The sequence below is a fragment of the Condylostylus longicornis genome, unplaced genomic scaffold (genome assembly GCF_029603195.1).
Source record: "Condylostylus longicornis isolate FDR11 unplaced genomic scaffold, ASM2960319v2 ptg000107l, whole genome shotgun sequence".
Taxonomy (NCBI): Eukaryota; Metazoa; Arthropoda; class Insecta; order Diptera; family Dolichopodidae; genus Condylostylus; species Condylostylus longicornis.
Window position 1 is genome coordinate 3,856,553 of NW_026578075.1, and position 22,665 is coordinate 3,879,217.

The following is a 22,665-nucleotide window of genomic DNA, read 5'->3' on the forward strand; positions in this document are numbered from 1 at the left end:
GCTAAATTATATAACTTATATATAAACATTAACATTATTTATTTCAGGTCAAGAGCACCTTCTTCAAACATTTTTCTTATACATAATGTATACTTAGGCAAGATTTGAGTCCAGATAACATTGACATTTATTAACAAAATAAAAAAAATATCATAAACAATTTTTTAATAAGAATTATTAAATTTGTTTTTTGAAATTAAAAAGAAAAAAACAAATTTTTAAAATTATTTTAACTAATAAGAAAAAATTACCATTAAAAGTCAAATTTTAAGTAAAATAAAAAAATTTATAATAAATATAATTATATATACATTTATATATGTATAATTAGAAAATTTTAATGAAAATGCCTTTAGTGATTTGAATAATAATAATAACGTAAAAGAATAACTTAAATAATTAAATATAAAAAATACAATAAAAAACAGACACACAAATTATATTATAAAATATATTTAAACAATAAAAAAATTTATGCTTATATATATTGATTAATCGAATTATATAAAAATAAGTAAAAAAATTTAAAAAATAAATAAAAAAACGCGCATATTATATAAAATAAAAAATCTTAATTTTAATGTTAAGCAATAATTTTAAAAAAGATTTTTTTTATTCTCATGTTGATATACATGGAAATGTTAATTTTGCTGATGATTTCATACAGTATCATAACAACAACAATTTTGATATTAAAAATTTGAACATGTTTGAAAATACATTATCAAATATTTGGAATATAAGTGATATTTTGCACAACAACAATAGTATTTATAATGATAGTAACATTTCATCATACAACGATTATCAAATAAAATCAAATGATATTGATTTAATTTATAGGCATTCGGTCACAATGACCGTTGTATATTGTGTTGCTTATATAATTATATTTGTTGCTGGTTTAATTGGAAATTGTTTTGTAATTGCTGTAATTTTTAGAGCACCAAGAATGCAAACAGTTACCAATTTTTTTATTGTTAATTTGGCTATAGCTGATATATTGGTAGTAATATTTTGTTTACCAGCAACATTAATGGGAAATATATTTGTTCGTAAGTATATAACATATGATATAATAATGTAAAGTAAGAAGAAGTAAACTCCCATATATAGAAAATAGTTTTTTAAAGAAATTTTGAAGGCAAAAATCTATAATATAAGAACCTAATACAGTATTCTGGTCAAGCTGCACTCGGAAAAATTAAAATTGATTTTATTTCTTTTTGATAGTTTTTATAGAAAATCTAGAAAACCATATTGGACCCATATTTGAACCCTATAAAAATTGTGTATGGAACCTTAAATTCTACAGCTAAACAATATAAAAAAATATACGAAATATATACATGTTTACATACATATTTATATATATATTCATGAATATAATTCAACAATTTTTTTTATTTACAGCTATACCTATAGGTATATACATATATGTAAGGCCTTTCATTATATACCACTTCATATATATATTATACCAATTACAAATAAGAGTACAAAACATTCATAAATTTTTATATTGTATGTGATGTGTGGACTCATAAGCATTGATACATATGCATGCCCCTATATATATTTATATAAATAATATATACATTTGTGTATATAAAATATTCTTTATATACATATATACATAAAATCTAAATAAATATGTATTTAAGCAAGGAGTATATTATATATTTAAAATAATGTACATAATAAATCTTACAATGGGTGTTGTAGCATGGGTGTACAAGGACGTTTTTTTTTCTTTTTTCAACAAACTAGTACATATATGTTTGTACATATATACATAATATATTATGTATATGACCAATTTAAAGTTTAATTTTTAAATATTGTTAAAATTCGTTTTCATTTTGTAACAATTTTAATTATATTATATGAAAAATTCAAACAAAACCCACGTGTTATTAAAGTTTTTAAAATATGATTATAATAAAAGCAATTTCAGAATTTTGACACACTCTCAAGTTACATGTGAACACTCGTACTTATTGTATGTAGGTACATACATTCATTACAATATTTATTTAACAAGAAATACTTGTGGGTATACATAATATTCTTATGTATTTGCTACATTCATATATATGCATTAACATGTATAAATAAATAACTTTTTGTACTAAAAATTTAAATGTCCTCGAAATCATTATATCGTATTGATTCAAGTGTATGTTTATACATTATTATATATGTGTATGTATGTATATAAAATTTATTAAAAGTGCGAAAATCACGTATTTATTTAATCAAGTATATTTATTGTACATATACATATAATATATATATTAAAAAAATCTTCATACAAAATTCAAATTGGCCCAATAAAAATTATTATGGGAAAATGTTTAAAATTTATAAGTATGTAGATGTGTATATTATAAAAATATGTATATGTACAAACGTTTAATGTTTGTAATGAAAAAAAAAATCTTCACTAAGGAAATCTTTTTATAATCATTTCAATTTAAAACATGCAAAAATTTTGAATATTCTTTCTCGAACTAGAATGGCATGAGCAACACAAAGGAAGAAATAAATATTTATGGTTTTCCCCTTATATTTGCACATTCTGAATAACAAAATGTTTCTAAGTATATTAAAATCTTGTATAATAATTTTCTCAAGAGGACTAAATTTTTCTTTTTTTGTAACTATACTATATAATTTGCATATGGTATGAAGGCGTCGTTATTATGTAAAACCGCATACAGCAATAAAAAAATTAGAAAAAACTTTGTGCTCTAATTGTAAGTTCTTAATTAACGTTAATTAATCTGTATATAACGTATATATAGGAAACTGTAGGTTTTTATTGCAATGATCTCTTAATCAAGAGTTTTAACAGTGATTTATTGTATAAATGGCGTTAATTTTAAACACGAAAAAAAAATAGAAAGACAATATATAATCAAAAAATTTTTCAATCGGATTATGGCGTGAGAGTCCTTTAGAAATGAAAATCGATTTATTTAATTGGTTTTCAACAAATTACAATAATATTTTTATTATTCAACAGTTTGTATATAACAGATTCTTTAATACAGTATCATATAAATTTAACAATATGTACACAATTAATAAATCGATTCTTTTTGAATCGATTTATGCTGGTTTTTGGAATATTTTTATTTTTGTAATGAAATAATTTTAAATTACAATTTTTAATTTTTAAGAAAATACAAATTTCAAATTAAAAATTAAGTAATTAATGAAAACATTAATTTTAATAAAAGAACAAAATAGTATTTTTATTAAAATTTATATGGTAGGTGAATTAAAGACTGTATACACCTTTAAGTATGACTTGATAATTATTAAACTATACGCTTTCATAATTTAAATTTAATTAATACAAATTAGTAATAAAAATAAACATAAATAAATGATTAATATTTTCTTTTCTTATATTAAAGCTTGGGTGCTTGGTTGGCTTATGTGCAAAACAGTTCCATACATTCAAGGTGTTTCAGTTGCAGCATCTGTTTATAGCCTTATTGCTGTTTCTTTGGATAGGTAATATTTGAAAAAAAAAAAAAATTTGATAAAATTTTTATAATTTTGTAAATAAATCTTTTTTTTTGGATGATTTTTTTTAATATGTAGGTTCATCGCTATTTGGTGGCCTCTTAAGCAAATGACAAAAGGTCGAGCTAGATTTATGATTTTTTGTATTTGGGTAATAGCATTAAGTTCAACATTGCCATGGGCAATATTTTTTGATTTAGTGCCTGCCATGGATTCATTTCCACAGGCGCCTGGAATGCTATTATGTATTGAAGTTTGGCCGCCCGGTATAAATGGAAATTTATATTTCTTATTAGCAAATTTAGTGGCATGTTATTTATTACCAATGGTGGTAATAACTTTATGTTACGCTTTAATATGGATAAAAGTATGGACTAGATCTATACCTGGTGATTCAAAAGATGCACAAACAGAACGAATGCGGCAAAAATCAAAAATTAAAGTAATTAAAATGATAGTTGCAGTCGTCATAGTTTTCATAATTTCTTGGTTACCACTTTATGCGATTTTCGCAAGAATTAAATTTGGTAAGTTTTTTTTTATTGATTTTTTTGTTATAAAATTTCGATAAAAATATTAAAACGTTTCCAATGTAATTAATTTCTATGGGAAAGTGGAACTTATACATATGTATTTTTCTTTAAATAAACGGGAGAAATTAGCATACAAAATTTTAGAAATTTGAAATCAAAATTTCAAATAACATAAATAACAGTTCACGAGCATTGAAAATGGGAAAAATTTTCTGTTTAGAGCTAGGTATCAAATCTCAGCGTTTTCCAATTTGCAAGAATTTTAAGAAAATTTTCTAATTAATAATATTTGTCACTAATTTCGATTTTTTCTTAAATTTTCTGATTGCTAATTTAGATTATAATTAACATTTTAAGTCTCTAACGAGCCCCCGGTGAGCAAACCCAAAATACATCGTGAAGCCTATATTCACCACGGAAAAAAAAGAATCCGATATGTGTTGTAGATTGTAGATTTAATATGTGCTAGATGCTATTCGTTTAATCCTATACATACGTTGTACGTGTATTGCAGATGTAGCCTCTAATTTTATAAAAACTGAATAACAAAAGATATTAAAATTTGTGTCTTTGGCTGAAATAATTAAATTTGTTCTTCCGTTACTTCGTTGTTGAGCTTAAAAAACTTTTTTTTTTTGGCCTTTTATAAATATTCTCAGCAGAGAGATTTTATAATCAGATAAATTAAAAACTAAAAACTATACTGGAAAAACAAATGCTAATTGTAAAAGCAAAAATATGTTGACGGATTTAATTGAGTTTCTTAAGGACATACTTAAACACAACAATGGGAAAAAAATCTTAAAAACTTAAGAGAAAAATATTTTGTGTAATATTGTGCATGTGTGTATAGCATCAATTAAAAATATTGTAAATTTCTTGTCAAAGGCAAATTTTATTTGAACCTTCCGGGAAGGCAAACTTATGTATAAGAAACATGTTTTCAAATAAATAAAAATATAAGAAATAATTAAATTTGAAATTTTTTTCCTTAATTCAAAACTTTTTTTTTATTTTTTATAAATAAATTCCAATTCCAACAGACAGATTTAATTATGGCGATAATCTGCAAGGTCACTTTATGTTCATTCGTCGGTGTAATATATGTGTGTATATGTATGAATGCTTTATTTTAACGTGTGAGATGAGAAGAATTCAATTTTCCTTATATTTCATATCAGTAATGGAAAATGTAATAGTATTATACCAAATGTGATGTTTCCAGAAGAAAATTCGCTCGTTTAGAGGGAACGGCCACCTAAAATTTCATACTTTTTATTTGTGTATATATTCATTAAATGAAAATTGTTCTTTTCTTCTAAAATCTAAAATCATTCTTGTATTATGCCGAATGCAAAAATTTATTTTGTTTGTCAACTTTTTTTACTATTATTTTTGCACCTGTAAACCCAGCGTATATTGTTATTTGTCATTAACATGCCGTTATGTATTGTGTTACCTATAACTTAAAATCAAAGTTATGACTGAAAGTCTAAAAATATTTACATATTTTTAGAACTTTTCCAAAAAGTTTTTGAAAAAATGTGCTTATTAGTTTCACTACCTCCGTGGATATTTTTACAGGGTTTCTACGCCCTTGAAGAACATAGATTTTTACTAAAAAGTTATTTCCGGTAGATGAAAATATTTACCTGTCTCTGAAACACAGAAAATAAACGTAGCAAAGTGTTGGCTGGCTTGTCCTACCACGGCATACCATATTTGAAATGTAGAAAAACAAAATGGCCGCAAAAATTTACCGCCATCTAAAATTCGTTTTTCCAAATGTTTTACATCGTTTTTCTTTTAGACCGCATCTTGTAGGTGTCTAAAATTTTAGCAGGTTTTAAACACTAATAAATAGTGCATTTCGGTATATAAAAATTCTTTTCTAGCTCCACTGCCTTTCGAGTTACGCCTCTCGAAATTTGTAAAATTTATATTTTGGGCACCTATATTCCTCAAAACCTAGAAATTGTAAATGGTGTCCAAGGAAATTTCAACAAAAAACAAATTCCTGGTTAAAATCAGATAATACTTTATCCCATAGTAAATGAAATGTAATACATAAATGTGATATTCCCATTGCTTGAAACTGTCCTCATATTAAAAGGTAATTCAGATACGCATAAATTTTTAGAAAAATTTGGAACAAACACCATGAACGAAATTTAATTAAATAGAAAATATAGCTATAAGAAAATATAAATTGTGTAATACTAACGTTTGTATGGCTACAATATACATGTATCAGCATGTATGCATTTCTATTATAAATTAATGCGAAATCAATTCACAACTAAAATTCAATTTTTTAGGTGGCGAAATAACGCAAAAAGAAGGAGAAATTCTTAATAAAATAACACCAATGGCTCAATGGTTGGGGTCATCAAATTCTTGTATTAATCCAATTTTGTATGCATTTTTTAATAAAAAATATCGTCGTGGATTTGTTGCAATTGTTCAGTCTCGCACATGCTGTGGACGATTGAGGTATATACATTTACATATACATATATATATACAAATACATATTTTTTTTCCAGCAACAATCTTTATATTATATACGAATTAATCCCTTTAAAATTTTCAATACTAATTGTTAAATTATATGAATTAATTTAATTTTCTTTTTCCTTTTATGTATATGTAGATATACAAATAACTTGGCCGTAGCATCGATATCTACAGGCACAAGGAGATCTTTTAATTACCAGAATGGTGTTCGAGGAGAATCTAGAAAAATTAATACCAAATCAGCAAATGATGAATTTTCAAATAACTATGAAGAAAATATAATTCGCAGACAAAATTTGGGTAGAATGGGACATACACTTTGTCAACAGGATTCTCAAGGTTCAAGACAAATGTTAGTAAAACAAGAGAGCGCTGGAAGCGATATTTCAAGGCGTTCATATTTGATACGTTAGCACAATTTTGCAAAACAATGAAGTTTTTAATAAGTAAACAAAAATCAGGAAAAAATAATATATACATACATACAAATATCAACTACAAAAACAAAGTAATTCAAAATGGGCACAATGTTTTAAGTATCCCTACAAATCAAATCATCATAACACTGTTTAATATAAAGGAAAAAAATAAAATTCACAAAATATAATTATCAAAATTTATGTATTACAAAAACTATAAATAGCAAAATATAAAATTTCTTCCAATAAAAATAAGAAAAAAAAACCAATTCATGCTATTATCGGCAATCATAATAAATTATGTGATCGCAGTAATTGTATAAGGATAGTTCAAACAGCAAAATAGAAGTTGTTAACAAACGTGAAGTTCGTAATTTCATGTTTGGCGAGGCTTTTCATTAATACTTTCGACCCTGTTTGCTATACGATTTGCAAATGAAATAATGTATACATACATAGAAGCATATATATGTATATTTGAATATCAAATTTTATCTGTGTAATATTAATAAGCTTTTTATAAGCTGAGCTTTCGTGATTTTTAAACTACTTTTTTCCTAATTTTCGTACTCTGGATAATTAGTTTTTTGATATTCATCATAATTCTGCATTTAACGATATAAATCATAGTCGAAAAGTAGTCCAAATTCCAAATCCCAAAATAACATTATATAGAAAAATAAACAAAATCAAACTTTGGATCATACCTATAGTTTATTCATAACTTTTTAATAAAGATTAACCGCTTAAAATAATAAAATAATCATACCTTATTTATTAAAAACAATCGAATCAAACTAAGGGTTTGAATAGTATTTTAAAATCATACGTAGCATATTAATATTATAAAATTTTGCCCGCTCTTGGGGCAAGAACAAAATTATTATAGAATTATACGTTTAATGTCATTTTCAAAGTGATTTGCAATATTTAATTATATTTTCCGGTAAAAAGAAATTTTTCTTTCTTTATATTCTTTTAACGAAATTTATAAACCTTATAGTTTCAAATAAATGAGTTATCAAATTGAAATTGTGTTAATTTTGAGAGATCATAAATTCAGAGGAATGGGAAAGAGTAAAAAAAATTTTTGTTAAACAAAATACCTAAGTTTAAGAGTAAAACAATGTGAAAGTTTGAAATAACAGCTGTGTCTTTACAACAGCTTGTACAACAGTTTGTATGATTTATGAATCAAATAGTTGATTTAAACTGTTAAAATTTCTTTTGAAACTGACCCGCAGTGAAGAAGGCAGTTTGGTATTTTACTGCGTTTACGAAATACGAAAATAAGGACTTAGAGAGGAAAAGGTAGGTAAAAATTTTCCATTTTAGCGTATAAAATTTTAGTTTTCGAATTTAAAAGAGTGCAGAAATTTTGAAAAAATTCAGTTGTTTGAACAGCGTGAACGAAATTAATAAGCATGTTTTTGCGTAAAGACGTATAAAGAAAAGAAGTCGTTAAAGGGTTAGAAAAGGGATTGAATCGAATGTTCTAGATTTGTTCTAGATCGTTAAGTTGATGAAACTTTTCACAGTTTTCCAATGTTATAACAGTGCTTCGTAAAAGATTTTTGCAAATTTATTAAAAATTATAAAAAAATTTCAAACTTTTCAAATGTAACTCTTACACTTATTGAATCTGTATGCACAATGTATGCAATTCATTTCATATTTGCACTTGTAACGTTTTATCGTTTAACAAGTGTTATACTAATAACTTCATTTTTCAAATATATGTTTTTAAAAAAAAATTTGAAAATGTTAACATTCAATTTTCAAATAATAATAAAATAATGGTAAAAATTTTATAGAAACTTTCGTTTAAATCAACCTTTAAAAATTTTTATCTTCTTTCACTGTCAATATATGCCAGCAGATGGCCAAAAGGAAATTAGTTTTGCTATTTACCGACAGGAAAATACTTTTATCAAATTGCTAAATTATGTTTAACAATAGTTGATCTTTGACGATTGGATTGATTCATAGTCAATCGGCACTTCCCACAAAACTACAACTCAGTCGTTTAATTTTAATGAGCCGAATGGTATAATCCATTGAGGATTGACGATCACGTCCCACAAAAATAAATTTCAACCCATTAAAATTATAAGACTTTTAAAATATTTGTGGGAAGTTACCCATTAAAATTAAACGGCTGAATTGTACTTTTCTGGGAAGTCATCGTCAATTGATGATTCATTGTTTTTTTGAGTAGTGACCGTTAGTTCTTACTTACGTTCTAATGTTCTTATTTTTATGATCTACGGTAACACTTACACACTTGACAGCAAAATATTTTCTTTTTTCAAAATTCAACATCAATAAACAAAACGTTTGGAGGTTTATAACTTAAACTAATTTAATATAGCATAAAATTTATATTTTTTATAATACTGTTTGCTAAGAAACATGACAAAAACAAAGGAAGCGAAGATTCCAATCATTACATTAACGCAAGTAAATGCCGATGTAATTTCACAGGTAAAATTTTTGTTTTCAGGCATAAACATGAGACCTATTACAATTTTGTATTTTACAGCTTGCATCGAAATATTGGTCGAACGAGACAAGTGAAAGTCATTTACCCTTCGATTCTTCAATAATAGAAGAAATATATAAAAATGAGATTACTGACAAGCATTTAGTAAAAAGAGTAATGATGTTAGAATTTAGTCAATATCTAGAAAATTACTTATGGCCTAATTACGAAGTTGGTTCTACTAGTAAGGCTCATATTATGTCAATTGTTATTATGGTTAATGAAAAATTTCGGGAACGTGTTCAAGTGTGGCATATTTTTGAAAATGACCAGAAAAAGTTTTCAAATTTGTTTCGTCAAGTCATGCAAATAGCTCTTGAAGATGAATTTCATTCAGAAACTCACATAAAAGAGCTCACCGCAATAACCATGTTTATTGATCATTGCTTCAATAGCATGGAAGTAAGTTTATGCAGAGAACAAGTAAAGAAATTAGTTTCGTTGTCGATGTGGAATTGCTTGCAGTCAAGTATGCAAAAAAAGTAATATCTTAATTTTTTTTTTAATTTAGGTATTTGATTACAGGAAGAAGAGAATATGAGTTACAAAATATTCCTGAGTGGAAAAAATTTTGGAAGAAATTGCAAAAAAAAGGATTTACCGAGGAGTCTATTTTTGATAATAATTTTTTGCAAGTGTGTAGCAAACTTTCCAACTATAATTGAAAATTTTTATTATTAAATGATATTAATTGAATTTATAATCTTTGCAGCATTATATGATCAAATTTATAAAAATTTTGGAAACAATCACAATCGACAAACCAATAAATGCTAATTTAGTTAACTATTGTGAACGCTTTATAGAGTTCATAATTGATTTGGAGGCACTTTTGCCGACAAGACGCTTTTTTAATACGGTTCTTGACGATTGTCATTTATTAGTAAGATGCAAATTAAGTAATTTGGCTAAACGAGAAGAAGGAAAATTATTTAGAAAGGTATGTAATTATCTTAAGATAATTTTTTTAATTACTAAGGAAAGAAAACAAATTCCATTAATATGTTCAAACATATATGTATTTTTTCCAATTATTATCTTAAAAGCTAAAATTCTTAATAATTATTATCATTTATATGAGTTAACTCGTCGCCCCAATCATTAAACGCTGGTGGCTCATTATAACAGAATGTTTTTTTAAGAAGGAATGTCACGTGTTTTTGTCGCAAAATGCATATGTAAAATATAAGTGGTGCTTGTAACGTGTTAAATAGAATAAATAAAATAACCAGTCCTTTAATGCTGCACCAAGAGAGCAGTAGAAAAATCCAATTCAGGGTCATAATTGAAAATAGCCATATAAACATGATAAAACTGAAAGATCTGTTTTTAAAAATAAGAAATGCAAAGAAATTTTTTAAAATTACTTACTTTGATCTTAGTTTTTGTTGTATACGTCCATATACATTCCGTTTATATATTAATTTAATTGTACTTAATTGAAAAAATATATCTATAAGTATAGACATTGCGATTGGTGAAAAAAAAATTGAGATTCCAAGCCAACCTTCATGTAATATATGTAATTAAATTTATAAATTATTATAAGATAAAAATGTTAAAAAAATTACCAATAGTATTCTGATTCATATCATGATTTTCATGATCTACATTAAAATTTTCATCACTTTTATACATCTTTATGTCCAAAAAGTAGTGAGCAAATAATGCTAAAATTGATAAAACTACAGTTAGTCCCCAAGCATAACTTGAATACCAGCAATATTTTTGGCCATCAGTTACTCTAAGGAAAACATTGCGTGCGCGGAATTTTTTCCAAATATAATATCCAAAACTACTTAACCATAAAAATGCGCTAAGCAAGCTTATATAAATAATTGTATCTAATATCATGAAACTAATTAAGTTAGCTAATTGTAAATCTTTTATCAAATTTGCTGCTTGATTACAGAGTAGACACATAGAAATTGTTGTTATAATATTTCCTATTAAATCTCTGCAAAAAAAGAAAAAAAACAGCAATAATTATTTAATTTATTTCATTATTTTTACCGTAACGTTGGCAAAACGAAGTACACAATAGCCACTATCAAAAATATAAAAATGGAAATTATGTCGAAAATGGGTTTCAAAATGCTTCTCAATATAAAATCATAATCGGCCCATTTTGGGGATGATCGTGGCGAGCATATTTTTGCGAAAATATATTCTTTGGTTGTACCATTACTTAATATGCCCTAAAAGATTTTATAAAAATTACTGAAATTAATCGTAGCTAGTTACATAATAAAACAGACAACATACTTTGTCAATACAATATTGTCCCTGCACATAGTCGTAGTATCTGGAAGTACTTTCGTTTTCATCAGTAATATTAAAATGATCAGTAGTAGCATTATTTAAACGAAGGGTGTAGTGCCTCAATCTTCCATCTTCAAGTAATACCAATTTATCTGAACCCTACATGGTAAAATTTGTTTTAAGAATCTAATGAATTTTTCAAAAATATCTATATGCCATAATAGTGTATTTGGTATAGCAAATTCAATGCTATTCATAAATTTAAAGGCATTCATTTAATTAGCTACATAATACATCCTTTTTTAATAATAATACATTTATGAATAATTATATTAAATTAATGTCGTACAATTTTTTTAATTTTAATTATCCTTAAAGGATGTTATCAGGAAGTTTCCAAACATAAAATAATTTGGAAAAATTGACGATTAATTTATCAAAAAAAGAAAAACATGTAAGAAAAAAAACTTTAAATGTTTACCCCGTGATAATCAAACACTGGCCATATTTGGTTAGATCCGCATGTTGGGTTTCCAATTAAAAAGGTGTATCCTACATTATTATGGTTATTCACAAACGTTGGTACATATTGCCCTAAAAAATTCATAAGATATTTAATTTTTATATTTATTTATGAAAATGTAAATGTTGCAAAATTTTACCTATATCAGTGTCATTTGCAATAACGCATAGTTGGTCTTGATATATTTCGAATTTTTCACAGCATTTATTGATTTTAATTTTATCAGAATCATTTTCCAAATTTGCTCTAGCGAATGGTAAACTGTTCTTATACAACAAACTGATTAATATTACTTGAAATTTTATTATACTCATTTTTTTAATGTTTGCTGTAGGATTTTTTTCATCAAGCCTTGATTTAGTTGAATGATTCTAAACAAGTTTTATTTCTTATCCAATATTCTAAGGTCCGCACAAAAAGCATGATTCTGAAAATATTTGCAGATATTTTACTTAATAATTAGGAATATTATGTAGGAATCTAATTCAAGTCTCAAACTTCTTATTTTTATTTCTTTTTGTTTAAAATTTTTTGTCAAAATTTTTAGTCTCGCAAAACATTTGCTGAGCAGTTTCTTATTTTGCCAAATTGAGGCACTTGATGTATAATATGTGCATATATACATATGTATGTGCATATGTTTACGAATTAGATTATTTTTAAACCTGTTTTTTGTTTTCTATTTGCAAAATATTTCAATGTTATTTATAGTAACATTGATATAAAGTTACATCAAATTAAATTTCACTAATGACTGCGACAAAATTGAAATTAAAAATAAATTGAATTGAATCTAATATTTTGTAAATAAAAATATAGTTTATTAAGTAGATAGGTACCAGAGCATAATTTGTGTATTATGATAGTTTTTGTGTTTTCTTTATTGATATTGTTAAATTACAGGAAGAATAATTTTACAATTTAGCAAAGAAGCCAATTTAATATTTAAGTGACTCATTGCGCTTAGTTATTGAGTATCAACGAGTTATAATTACATTTTAGTTCACAATTTTTTCAGTACAATGTATGTACATATGTATGTACATACATACATATATTTTTTCGGCGCGTAGCATAAAAATTATTGCAAGAATGCAAATGAAATAAAAACAAAAACCGGCAATGCTGTGTTACAATTCAATTTATATTACAATATACTATGTATGCGTTTCTAAGGAATTCGCATTTAATACACTTGTATTGGGTATTAAGTAAATCAATAAATACAAAGAAAGCTATTTCGAAGAACTCTGATCACTACACCTTTTCTAGTTTACACCTGAGCTTATGTTAAAATTTCTTACCTTTTGAATAAATAAATTTGTTATATTTTTGAGAAATTCTTCACGTAATAACAATAAATAAATATTTATTTTATTTTTATTTTTGATTTTTTTTTGATTATTTTATTTTTATTTTATAAGGCCATTTTGTACACAATCCCCAGAAATGCATTTAAATATACTTAACTCAATTTAGCAACTATTAAGTAAAACCTCAGCTTTAACGCAGTGATGGGACTTTAATCGTATGTAAAGTTATTTTGATACATTTTAAGCAAACACCGTTTTTGGTTTAAGAAATTTTTCCATTAAAAATTGCAAATACGGGATCTTTATCATTTAATGAGGATATTTCAACTATAATAAAATAAAAAAATTGTTGTTTTTTTTAAATGAATATGGAATAGAGCAGAAGTAAAATAGATGTTACTAGTTAAGTATGTTTTTGCTTGATTCCGAAAACGAAAATATCTCAAGTGCTGAATTATTGAATAATATATTAATCCATATATTAATGTCTAGATATTTACTTATGCATATAAAATATTAAGAAAAAATAATATCACTTATCAGTATTATATTTTTTAAAATATTGAAATTTCAATTTTGTTTATTATTAAATTTATTGTTTGTGATACTAAATTTTCATGAAAGCAAATAACATAATTTTTATGCTTTTTTGTTTATAATTGAAATGCGAAACCTATTAGTTCTCCATGAATTTTTTTATGTGAATGAATAATGTTTCTCTAAATTTTTAAAAAGTAAAACGGGAACTCTAAATATGACATTTGCTCTACATCAAATAATATCGATAATGCAGTAAGTCCCAAAACGAGCAAGTATTTTTTGTTTTTTGATCGTCAAAAATAGATGTCGTTAACTAAAGTAAATTGTTAGTAACGAGATCTACATTAATTGCCTCTGTAGCATAGCTAATTTTTGTTTTCATTATAAATTTTAAAATAATATAATAATAATTTTCCCCGTTAAAAATTTTTGTAGAGAAAACCTTCAAATAAAATGATTCCTTCTACGAGATTAAATTGTTAACTAAAATGAGAAATTGTTATTCAAAAGTTCTGAAATTCTGCATTTGTGATTCCTCTAATTTTTCTTCACCAATAAAGAATTCTTTTTCACTAGAAATCTTTCCTTTTTCGTATTGCCGAACTGAAAGGAAGGAGCATGCAATTTTATGATCCTCAACCCAAGAACTATTAAAGATTTAGTTGTTTATAACATAAAGCCAAAATGAAAGCTAATAGTGCACAAACTCTACCGTCAGTTGGAAAATGTGCAATTTTGAACCGGTGCAACCAAAACTTGTGAAGTAGTAATCAGTTAAACTATGTTTCCTGTTATTTGTTTTATATCACACATAAAAACCTTTTTAATACATACATATAATGAAATTAAATATTTAGTTGGTATTTTTTTTAGCTTTTAGATATGGCCAAATTTTATGCAAGATTTGAAATAAACGATGTAACAGGTGATCCCTTAACTGACCATGATATGACGCAATTACATTATTCTAAAATTACATCGTTACAGGTAATTTTTGGTTTTTTAATTTAATTTTTTTTCTGATTTACATTAATTTTTATTTGAAATTACAAATAATCTATAATTTTGATTTCAGAGGGCAGCTTTTATAAAATTTCCAGATTTGAAAATTTTTACTATAAAAAATGTTGCAAACGTTGATAGTCATGAAATTTTACAAAAACATTTTAGTGCTTTAGATCAAGAAAATTTAAGAAACATTGCTTCCTTTTTAAAGTTAGTTCCAAATACGACGGAGAAGCAATTGGAATGGCATAGATTAGATAAAGAATTTTTGGTCGAATTACTGGTAAATTTTTATTAATAAACAATAAAAGTACATATCTGTATCTAGATAGAAAAAGTTAGTATTTGAAAAAATATTATTTAAGGTTTCACGGCACGAGCGCAGGGTGTCCCAATTGGAATCATTGAATAAAATGCCATTATACCCAACTGAAGATATAATTTGGGATGAAAATATTGTACCAACAGAATTCTACTCGGGAGAAGGTTGCTTTGCACTCCCGAAGTTAAATTTGCAATTTCTAACTTTACATGATTATCTCCTAAGAAATTTCAATTTGTTTCGCTTGGAGTCAACATGTATGTATAAACTAACTTGATGAATATTGTACATATAAGAAAAGATTTTAGAGATTTTCATTTATTTTGTTTAGATTAAATAATGTAACTTCATATTTTACAATAATTTTACAAATAATCTATAATTTTGATCTCCATTCATAGATGAAATAAGACAAGATATTGAGGATGCGGTTAGTCGAATGTTGCCTTGGAAATCTGAAGATAATGATATTGTTTTTGGAGGTTGGGCAAGAATGGCATTACCAATTTCATTATTTGAAATTTCAGAAGTTGCAAAGCCACGTATTGGAGATCGAAAGCCTTCAAAAGTTCGGGCAGATGTGACTGTAACATTGAGCGTTCGAAAAGAAGTTAAAGAAGAATGGGAAAACTTAAAAAGACATGATGTTTGCTTTTTAATAACAGTTGACCCAATTATGCCTTACGGTAATTAATAAATAAACATATTTTAAACTTAATATTCAAAAAAAATCTTTTCAACAAGGAACGAAATATAATCCAAGAGAACCTTTTATTCCGCAAGTGGGCTTAGTGAATGTTCGTGGTTGTGAAATAGAAGGAATGCTAGACGCAAATGGTCGAATAATAGAGGAGGGACCGGATCTTAAACCTAATTTAGTCGGAGAACAGCGAACTTATAGAGTTTGGCTAGATCCAAATCAATATCAAGCGGATATGGAGTCTTTGGATGATGGGAGACCCAATGTTTATGATGGATTTAATATCATAATGCGAAGAAAACCAAAGGAGAATAATTTTAAAGCAGTTTTGGAAACAATTCGTGATTTAATGAATTCGGAGTGTGTTGTTCCTTTATGGCTTCATGATATATTATTGGGATACGGAGATCCAAGTTCCGCCCATTATACAAACATGGATTTAAAGGTAAGAGGATATTATCTGTAAACATGCCAGTATAAAGAAAAATTTTAAATTTTGAATATATTTAAGGACTCCTTTTTGGATTTTAACGATACATTTTTGGATATTGATCACTTAAAAAACAGCTTCCCCGATTGCAATTTTGATTTCAAAGGAAACGAAAATGATATGAAACCACCATTTCGACTCACATTTGCAGATGAGACGAAAACAATTTTAGCCGAATCTTATGTTATCAAAAGCCGTGGCCCATATGAAGAAAATACTCCAAAAAGGTTTTGCAAAGACATTTTTTTTTAAACTTTTATAATGATGATTTATGTTTTAGAAATTCGATTTATTTCACCCCAACTCAAATTGAAGCTATAAAATCTGGAATGCAACCTGGGTTAACGTTAATTGTCGGTCCTCCAGGTACAGGAAAAACAGATGTTGCTGTTCAAATAATTTCCAACATATACCATAATCATCCAAATCAAAGAACATTAATTGTGACACATTCTAATCAAGCGTTAAACCAACTTTTTGAAAAAATTATGGCTTTAGACATTGATGAACGACATTTACTTCGTTTAGGACATGGAGAAGAAGCTCTTGAAACTGAAAAAGACTTTAGCCGGTAAATCTCTACTTTGAATTATTGTATGTATATATTCTAATTTCATTTTTTTAGATATGGCCGTGTTAACTATGTCCTAGCTAAACGAATTGAGCTGCTAAGGGATGTCCAAAAATTGCAAGAGTCTTTAAATTTATCTGGTGACAGTTCTTATACTTGCGAAACTGCGGGATATTTTTTCTTATATCAAGTAATAGCAGTTACAATAAACTTTCTATGTACTATGCCTAGAAATGCTGCATTTTTATATTTCAGATAGTGTCACGTTGGGAGAAATTTCTTACTAAGATAAATTCATGCAAAAATTCTCACACTGAATGGAAAACTATGTTTGAACAGGAATTTCCCTTTAAAAACTTTTTTGCAGATGTGAAACAACCACTTTTTTCTGATAATTCATTCGAAAATAATATGCGGATAGCTGAAAGTTGTTATTATTATATATCCCATATTTTTGCAGAATTAGAAGAATTCCGAGCATTTGAGCTTTTGAGGAATGGTTTGGATAGATCCAAGTATTTATTGGTAAAGGAAGCTAAAATTATAGCTATGACTTGTACACATGCAGCTTTAAAGCGAAAAGAGTTAGTTAGCTTGGGTTTCAAGTATGATAACATATTAATGGAGGAATCAGCCCAAATTTTGGAAATTGAGACATTTATTCCCTTACTTTTACAAAACACATTTGATGGTTATAATCGTTTGAAAAGATGGATAATGATAGGCGATCATCACCAGCTACCTCCAATTATAAAAAATATGGCTTTTCAAAAATATTCGAATATGGAACAAAGTCTTTTTACCCGATTAGTCAGATTGAACGTGCCAACAATAAACTTGGACTCACAAGGACGTTGTCGACCAAGGTAATTATAATTATTCCAAGTTTGTACAACTAAAAACCATAAAAATTTTTTTATGATTTTAGCATTTCTTGTTTATATAAATGGAAATACAATAAATTAAACGATCTTGATCATGTAATCAGCAGAGAAGAATACAAGACTGCAAATCCTGGATTTGCCTTTGAATATCAATTTATAAATGTCGGTGAATTCAACGGTGTTGGGGAGAGTGAACCTAATCCATTTTTCTACCAAGTAATTTTACTTAAGTCAACATTGCTTTTAATAATTTTTCATAGCATAGGACATTTTCAACACTAAATTTTTTATAAAATTGTATATTTATAGAATTTGGCCGAAGCTGAATATATTGTAGCAGTCTATATGTATATGAGAATTTTAGGGTATCCTGCAGAAAAAATATCCATTTTAACAACGTATAATGGACAAAAGCACTTAATAAGAGATGTAATAAATTTACGATGTGCACAAAATTCATTAATAGGCTGGCCCAGTAAAGTAACAACGGTGGATAAGTATCAAGGTCAGCAGAATGATTACATATTAATATCTTTAGTTCGAACAAAAGCAGTTGGTCATTTACGAGATGTGAGACGTTTGGTTGTAGCAATGAGTCGTTCCAAATTAGGTTTATATATTTTTGGAAATCTAGCATTATTCCAGAATTGTCCTGAACTTCAGCACACCTTTAAAATTGTAAGTATGTTTTGAATGCATTTTCATTATTTCTATTACAACTTTTTAATAAACTTAACTTAAAAAGTGCTATCTCATTTACACGTTTTGTAAAAAATGTTCTTTTTTACAGCTTACTAAACGTCCACAAGATTTACATCTGGTTGAAGAAGAATTTTATCCAACATCTCGTCTAATTCAAGAAGAACCATCTCAAAGAATTATAATAAAAAATATGTCTCACATGGTTAAATATATTAACCATTTATATATGGCAAAGGTAGATAGTTTACAAAATGAAATTGAACTCATACAGCAAGAAAAAGTAAAGGAAGAATACCTTCAAAATGAAAAAAAATCTGAGACAAAAACTTCAGAAGCATTTGATGAGACTAAATTAGATGGCAAGCAAGCACAAAACACAATAAATCTTCACAAAGTCACTCCAATAATATCTGAAATACCCGAAGTTTCAAGTCCGATTGAAAATCTTGTTGATGAACAAGAAAACGAAGAAGTTATGCAAACAGATACAACAGTTGAACAAGATAGGATGTTTGAAAAACCTGCTCTAGATGGCAATTATATTGAAGAAGAAATGCAAACATCAGAGGAAAAAATAAATAAGGCAAATACTGTGGATGAAAATTCGGAAGGAACATGTGCTGCTGAAGGTGAGAATTCTTTCCAGAATGACGATAAAAATACTTTTCAGGACAATAATAGTTGTGAGGTAATTGATGAGGAAATGTCTCAAAAAGATTCTCTGGCCGAAACTAACACGAAAGATCTAGTAAACGATGAAAATGTTCATGAATGATTAAACTAATAAAATTTAAATTAAAATAAAGCCCAATTAGATTTACATTCAAAAACAAAAGTTTATTTTTTTATAAAGATCACAAGTAAATTACAATTAATTATTTTTTCGGTACCGTAATTCCTTCTAATTGTGCTTTTAATTGGGAGTTGGTTTTTTTTAGAAAAGCGATTTCTTCTGAAAATTTTTTTTCTTCAGCCGCCCTTAATTCAGCATTTCGTCTTTCTGATTGCTCTGTTTTAACTTTAATATCATTTATAACTTCCTCCAATGAATTTTTTTCAGTTTCTAAGCTTTTTATTCTATTTCGTAGTGATTCCTTCTCTTCTTGAGCTTGCAATACTTTTCTCATACCAAATGCAACAGAGCTACAATATAGCGTTTCATACGATTGTATGGACATGCTAATTTCGTCTCGCACTCGAAGCAAAAGAAGTCCTCTTTCTGTGCAATTGATGGTCACTTGCCGAATCAATTCATCTTTCATTAAAAATAAGAAATTAAATATTTGTTTTAAAATTAACCGAATAGAACAAATTCAAGAATATTTAATCAAATAATCACTATCGAATGTGAAAAAAATAAAATTTTATCTTTGAAATAAAAATTAAAACAAATTTTATCTTTGAAACAAATTAAAACTGTTTTTACGACAAAGTCATCTCAAAGTTACATGATTTAACATTAACTAAAAAGTATATTTATGTTCTACAATAACTTTGTATTTACCAAAACATTGTGAATACAACTCCCTTCTAATTGGGCAAATTCCAGTTTCACGAGCTTGACTTTGTTGTAATCTTGTGTCTAACATTTCTTGCAAGTTTCTAAAATAATGCAGGTAATATATTTAAAGTTTTTGAAATTTTGTATAAAACCGTTTATTTTATTGTGATCGTTCTTATTTATTCATAGTAAATTTAAATAGATCATGTTTATTATCTTTATCTAAAATACAAAACTTTCATGTAAATTTTAAATAATCTCAAATAAAATAATATAAAAAATTTCGTTTTGCGCTTCTAAATCATATTTTGTTACATAATATTCTATAATATTTATTAATAATATTCATTAATAACTCCATTGCATCAGTTGAAATATCAAAAAATATTTTTAAAATATTATACATAAATATACATATTATGTACTTATGTACATTATATTGAAAATATTATTAAAATATACGTGTTAAGTTAATTAAATGTATTTACTTTTAATATCAAATATTACTATTTAATTTATTTGATCAAATTTTATGAAAAAAAGTTTATAAATGGAATTAAAAAGGAACAAAAGTGTTGCAAAATTAGATTACAAACCTACACAACCGCGTTATCGAAATATTAGCTGTGTATATTTATTTTCTTTTAAAATAATTTACAATAATTAGAAAGAGTGTACTCGCATAGATTAATATATAAATTACAGACTTCAACTTACATTACATCTTGACGAGTTCCAGGAGTTGTAGAAACCTATAAGTATAAATCAAAATAAAAAATAAATTCAAATTATATTTTTTCCAAACAAATTATGTACGATATAACAAGCAAATTTACAGTTTGAGTCCATAATTGTCCATCCTGTTCCCAACATTTTGGTGGTAAAATTGAATTTAAAATTTCTTCACTTTCCTTTGAATCTGATATAGCTGAATCACCTGCACCTTTTTTCAATTCCTTCATATATACATAAATAATTTAAATAAATTCTTTGTATTTTACATTTGGACATCGAAATACCTTTTTATCGCTTTTCCTATCACTTCGTCTAGTAATTATAACAGGACTATTGTATCGCACTAATGTGTCATTACTACTCCAAACTTCATCCATTTTCAATTTTTACTGTTTAATATCAGAAAATTGAAACGTTTTCCAATTTTGTTTTTTTTTTTTTAATTTTTCTTTAATTTTAATTTTATTATTTATGACAAATTCTTTTCAAAAGAAATTAAAAAAAATTTGATTTTGAAAAAAATTTTAATTTTTACGAAAAAAAAAAATTTGTTTCACGATTTCTTTTTATGATGTTCAAAAAAATTTGAATACACTTCACATATGATTTTAAGACACTAATAACACGAAGATGAAAATAATTTGGTTCAAATTATCGATCTCCAATTTATTAATGAAAAACTGGAGCTCCTCTCTTATTAATGAAGCACCTTTGTCTTTAAAAATAGAAAATCATAAGTTTAGAATTGCACCAATTCAAATGAAGAATAAATTAATACAATATTACGAGTAGTTATTTTATGGACACATGAAATTTGTGGAAACCCTTAAATAAACCTTAATATTTCTTCAAATTCTGCTATTATTTAATTTATTTTAAGATATTTTAATAATGATCTTTAATCTTAAATCTAATGGAATGCGAATTTTTTTTTTAATTTTTGTTTTGCTATCATACAATATTTTAGAATAACAATCACCAACTACTGCAATATTTTTATTATGACTGGTAAATAACTATTATTTGATTTGCAATTTATATAATATATATATATACATATATCTAAATTTATGTATTATTATGTGATTTCGAAGGTGCTGGAATTCGCAATATGCGAAAAATGTATGTAATATAATTTAAAAGAACAAAATAAAAGCCAAAACTTTGATTAAACACATTGATTTTGTTTACTTGTTTCTATAAATTTTACGTGAATTAACGTTGCATTGTATTAAAGATATATGTACATATATTTATTTACAATTTTATTGAAATGTGTATTTTTTATAAAAATTTGACTAAAAGTAACAGAATTTCCGAAAAAAAATTATATTTAACTATATATGTATTTTGATTTTTAATAAAAGCACAGCAATTTTTGAAATTCACTAATATTTAATTAAGTTGTTAAATCGATAAGACGACAATAAATAATAGGTAGTTTCTTTAGTTTCTTTAGATATTGTTTATAGTAACAGTAATTTATTGTATAAACCCGACTATTTAAAATGTAGTGCAGAATTTTACTATTAAATCAGTAACCAAAACCATTTTTAATATGAAATAAAA

At 26.0% G+C, this 22,665-nt stretch overlaps 4 protein-coding genes across 4 annotated transcripts; 2 read left to right on the forward strand and 2 right to left on the reverse strand.

Annotated features, from left to right (window-relative positions):
- The first annotated feature begins 543 nt into the window (after window positions 1-543).
- Window positions 544-7,517, forward strand: LOC129614306 (neuropeptide SIFamide receptor-like). The gene is made up of 5 exons (XM_055528850.1): window positions 544-1,055; window positions 3,426-3,525; window positions 3,616-4,064; window positions 6,389-6,563; window positions 6,724-7,517. Exons 1-5 carry the CDS (start codon window positions 581-583, stop codon window positions 6,998-7,000), a joined length of 1,476 nt encoding a protein of 491 aa, XP_055384825.1. The 5' UTR covers window positions 544-580; the 3' UTR covers window positions 7,001-7,517.
- Window positions 7,518-9,301: 1,784 nt separating this feature from the next.
- Window positions 9,302-19,706, forward strand: LOC129614314 (RNA helicase aquarius). The gene is made up of 16 exons (XM_055528860.1): window positions 9,302-9,490; window positions 9,549-10,017; window positions 10,074-10,183; window positions 10,261-10,488; window positions 15,060-15,173; window positions 15,262-15,474; window positions 15,557-15,770; window positions 15,915-16,199; window positions 16,258-16,658; window positions 16,725-16,930; window positions 16,984-17,274; window positions 17,329-17,464; window positions 17,530-18,140; window positions 18,203-18,374; window positions 18,468-18,836; window positions 18,949-19,706. Exons 1-16 carry the CDS (start codon window positions 9,419-9,421, stop codon window positions 19,633-19,635), a joined length of 4,578 nt encoding a protein of 1,525 aa, XP_055384835.1. The 5' UTR covers window positions 9,302-9,418; the 3' UTR covers window positions 19,636-19,706.
- LOC129614316 (probable G-protein coupled receptor Mth-like 5) lies at window positions 10,546-13,720 on the reverse strand. The gene is made up of 8 exons (XM_055528861.1): window positions 13,638-13,720; window positions 12,473-12,760; window positions 12,292-12,404; window positions 11,814-11,969; window positions 11,562-11,746; window positions 11,120-11,505; window positions 10,920-11,055; window positions 10,546-10,862 (listed from the first exon to the last, which is right to left on the reverse strand). The coding sequence occupies exons 2-8, from the start codon at window positions 12,645-12,647 to the stop codon at window positions 10,604-10,606; spliced, it is 1,410 nt and encodes a 469-aa protein (XP_055384836.1). The 5' UTR covers window positions 12,648-12,760; window positions 13,638-13,720; the 3' UTR covers window positions 10,546-10,603.
- Window positions 19,631-21,473, reverse strand: LOC129614317 (putative inner dynein arm light chain, axonemal). Its single transcript, XM_055528862.1, is given in 4 exon segments — window positions 19,631-20,115; window positions 20,365-20,462; window positions 21,079-21,113; window positions 21,198-21,473. Coding segments are annotated over 4 exon segments (789 nt in total). The 3' UTR covers window positions 19,631-19,735.
- Window positions 21,474-22,665: the final 1,192 nt, after the last annotated feature.

What these genes read in the sequence shown, in the direction of transcription:
- LOC129614306 (XM_055528850.1), top strand. Translation starts at nt 581, where the DNA reads ATGTTAAGCAATAATTTTAAAAAAGATTTTTTTTATTCTCATGTTGAT. An exon ending in AATGGGAAATATATTTGTTC is followed by an intron (nt 1,056 to 3,425) that starts GTAAGTATATAA and finishes CTTATATTAAAG; the next exon opens with CTTGGGTGCTTGGTTGGCTT. An exon ending in ATTGCTGTTTCTTTGGATAG is followed by an intron (nt 3,526 to 3,615) that starts GTAATATTTGAA and finishes TTTAATATGTAG; the next exon opens with GTTCATCGCTATTTGGTGGC.
- LOC129614314 (XM_055528860.1), top strand. Translation starts at nt 9,419, where the DNA reads ATGACAAAAACAAAGGAAGCGAAGATTCCAATCATTACATTAACGCAA. An exon ending in TTGATAATAATTTTTTGCAA is followed by an intron (nt 10,184 to 10,260) that starts GTGTGTAGCAAA and finishes TAATCTTTGCAG; the next exon opens with CATTATATGATCAAATTTAT. An exon ending in TTCAGCACACCTTTAAAATT is followed by an intron (nt 18,837 to 18,948) that starts GTAAGTATGTTT and finishes TCTTTTTTACAG; the next exon opens with CTTACTAAACGTCCACAAGA.
- LOC129614316 (XM_055528861.1), bottom strand. Translation starts at nt 12,647, where the DNA reads ATGAGTATAATAAAATTTCAAGTAATATTAATCAGTTTGTTGTATAAG. An exon ending in TGCAAATGACACTGATATAG is followed by an intron (nt 12,405 to 12,472) that starts GTAAAATTTTGC and finishes TGAATTTTTTAG; the next exon opens with GGCAATATGTACCAACGTTT. An exon ending in CAGTGTTTGATTATCACGGG is followed by an intron (nt 11,970 to 12,291) that starts GTAAACATTTAA and finishes TTTACCATGTAG; the next exon opens with GGTTCAGATAAATTGGTATT.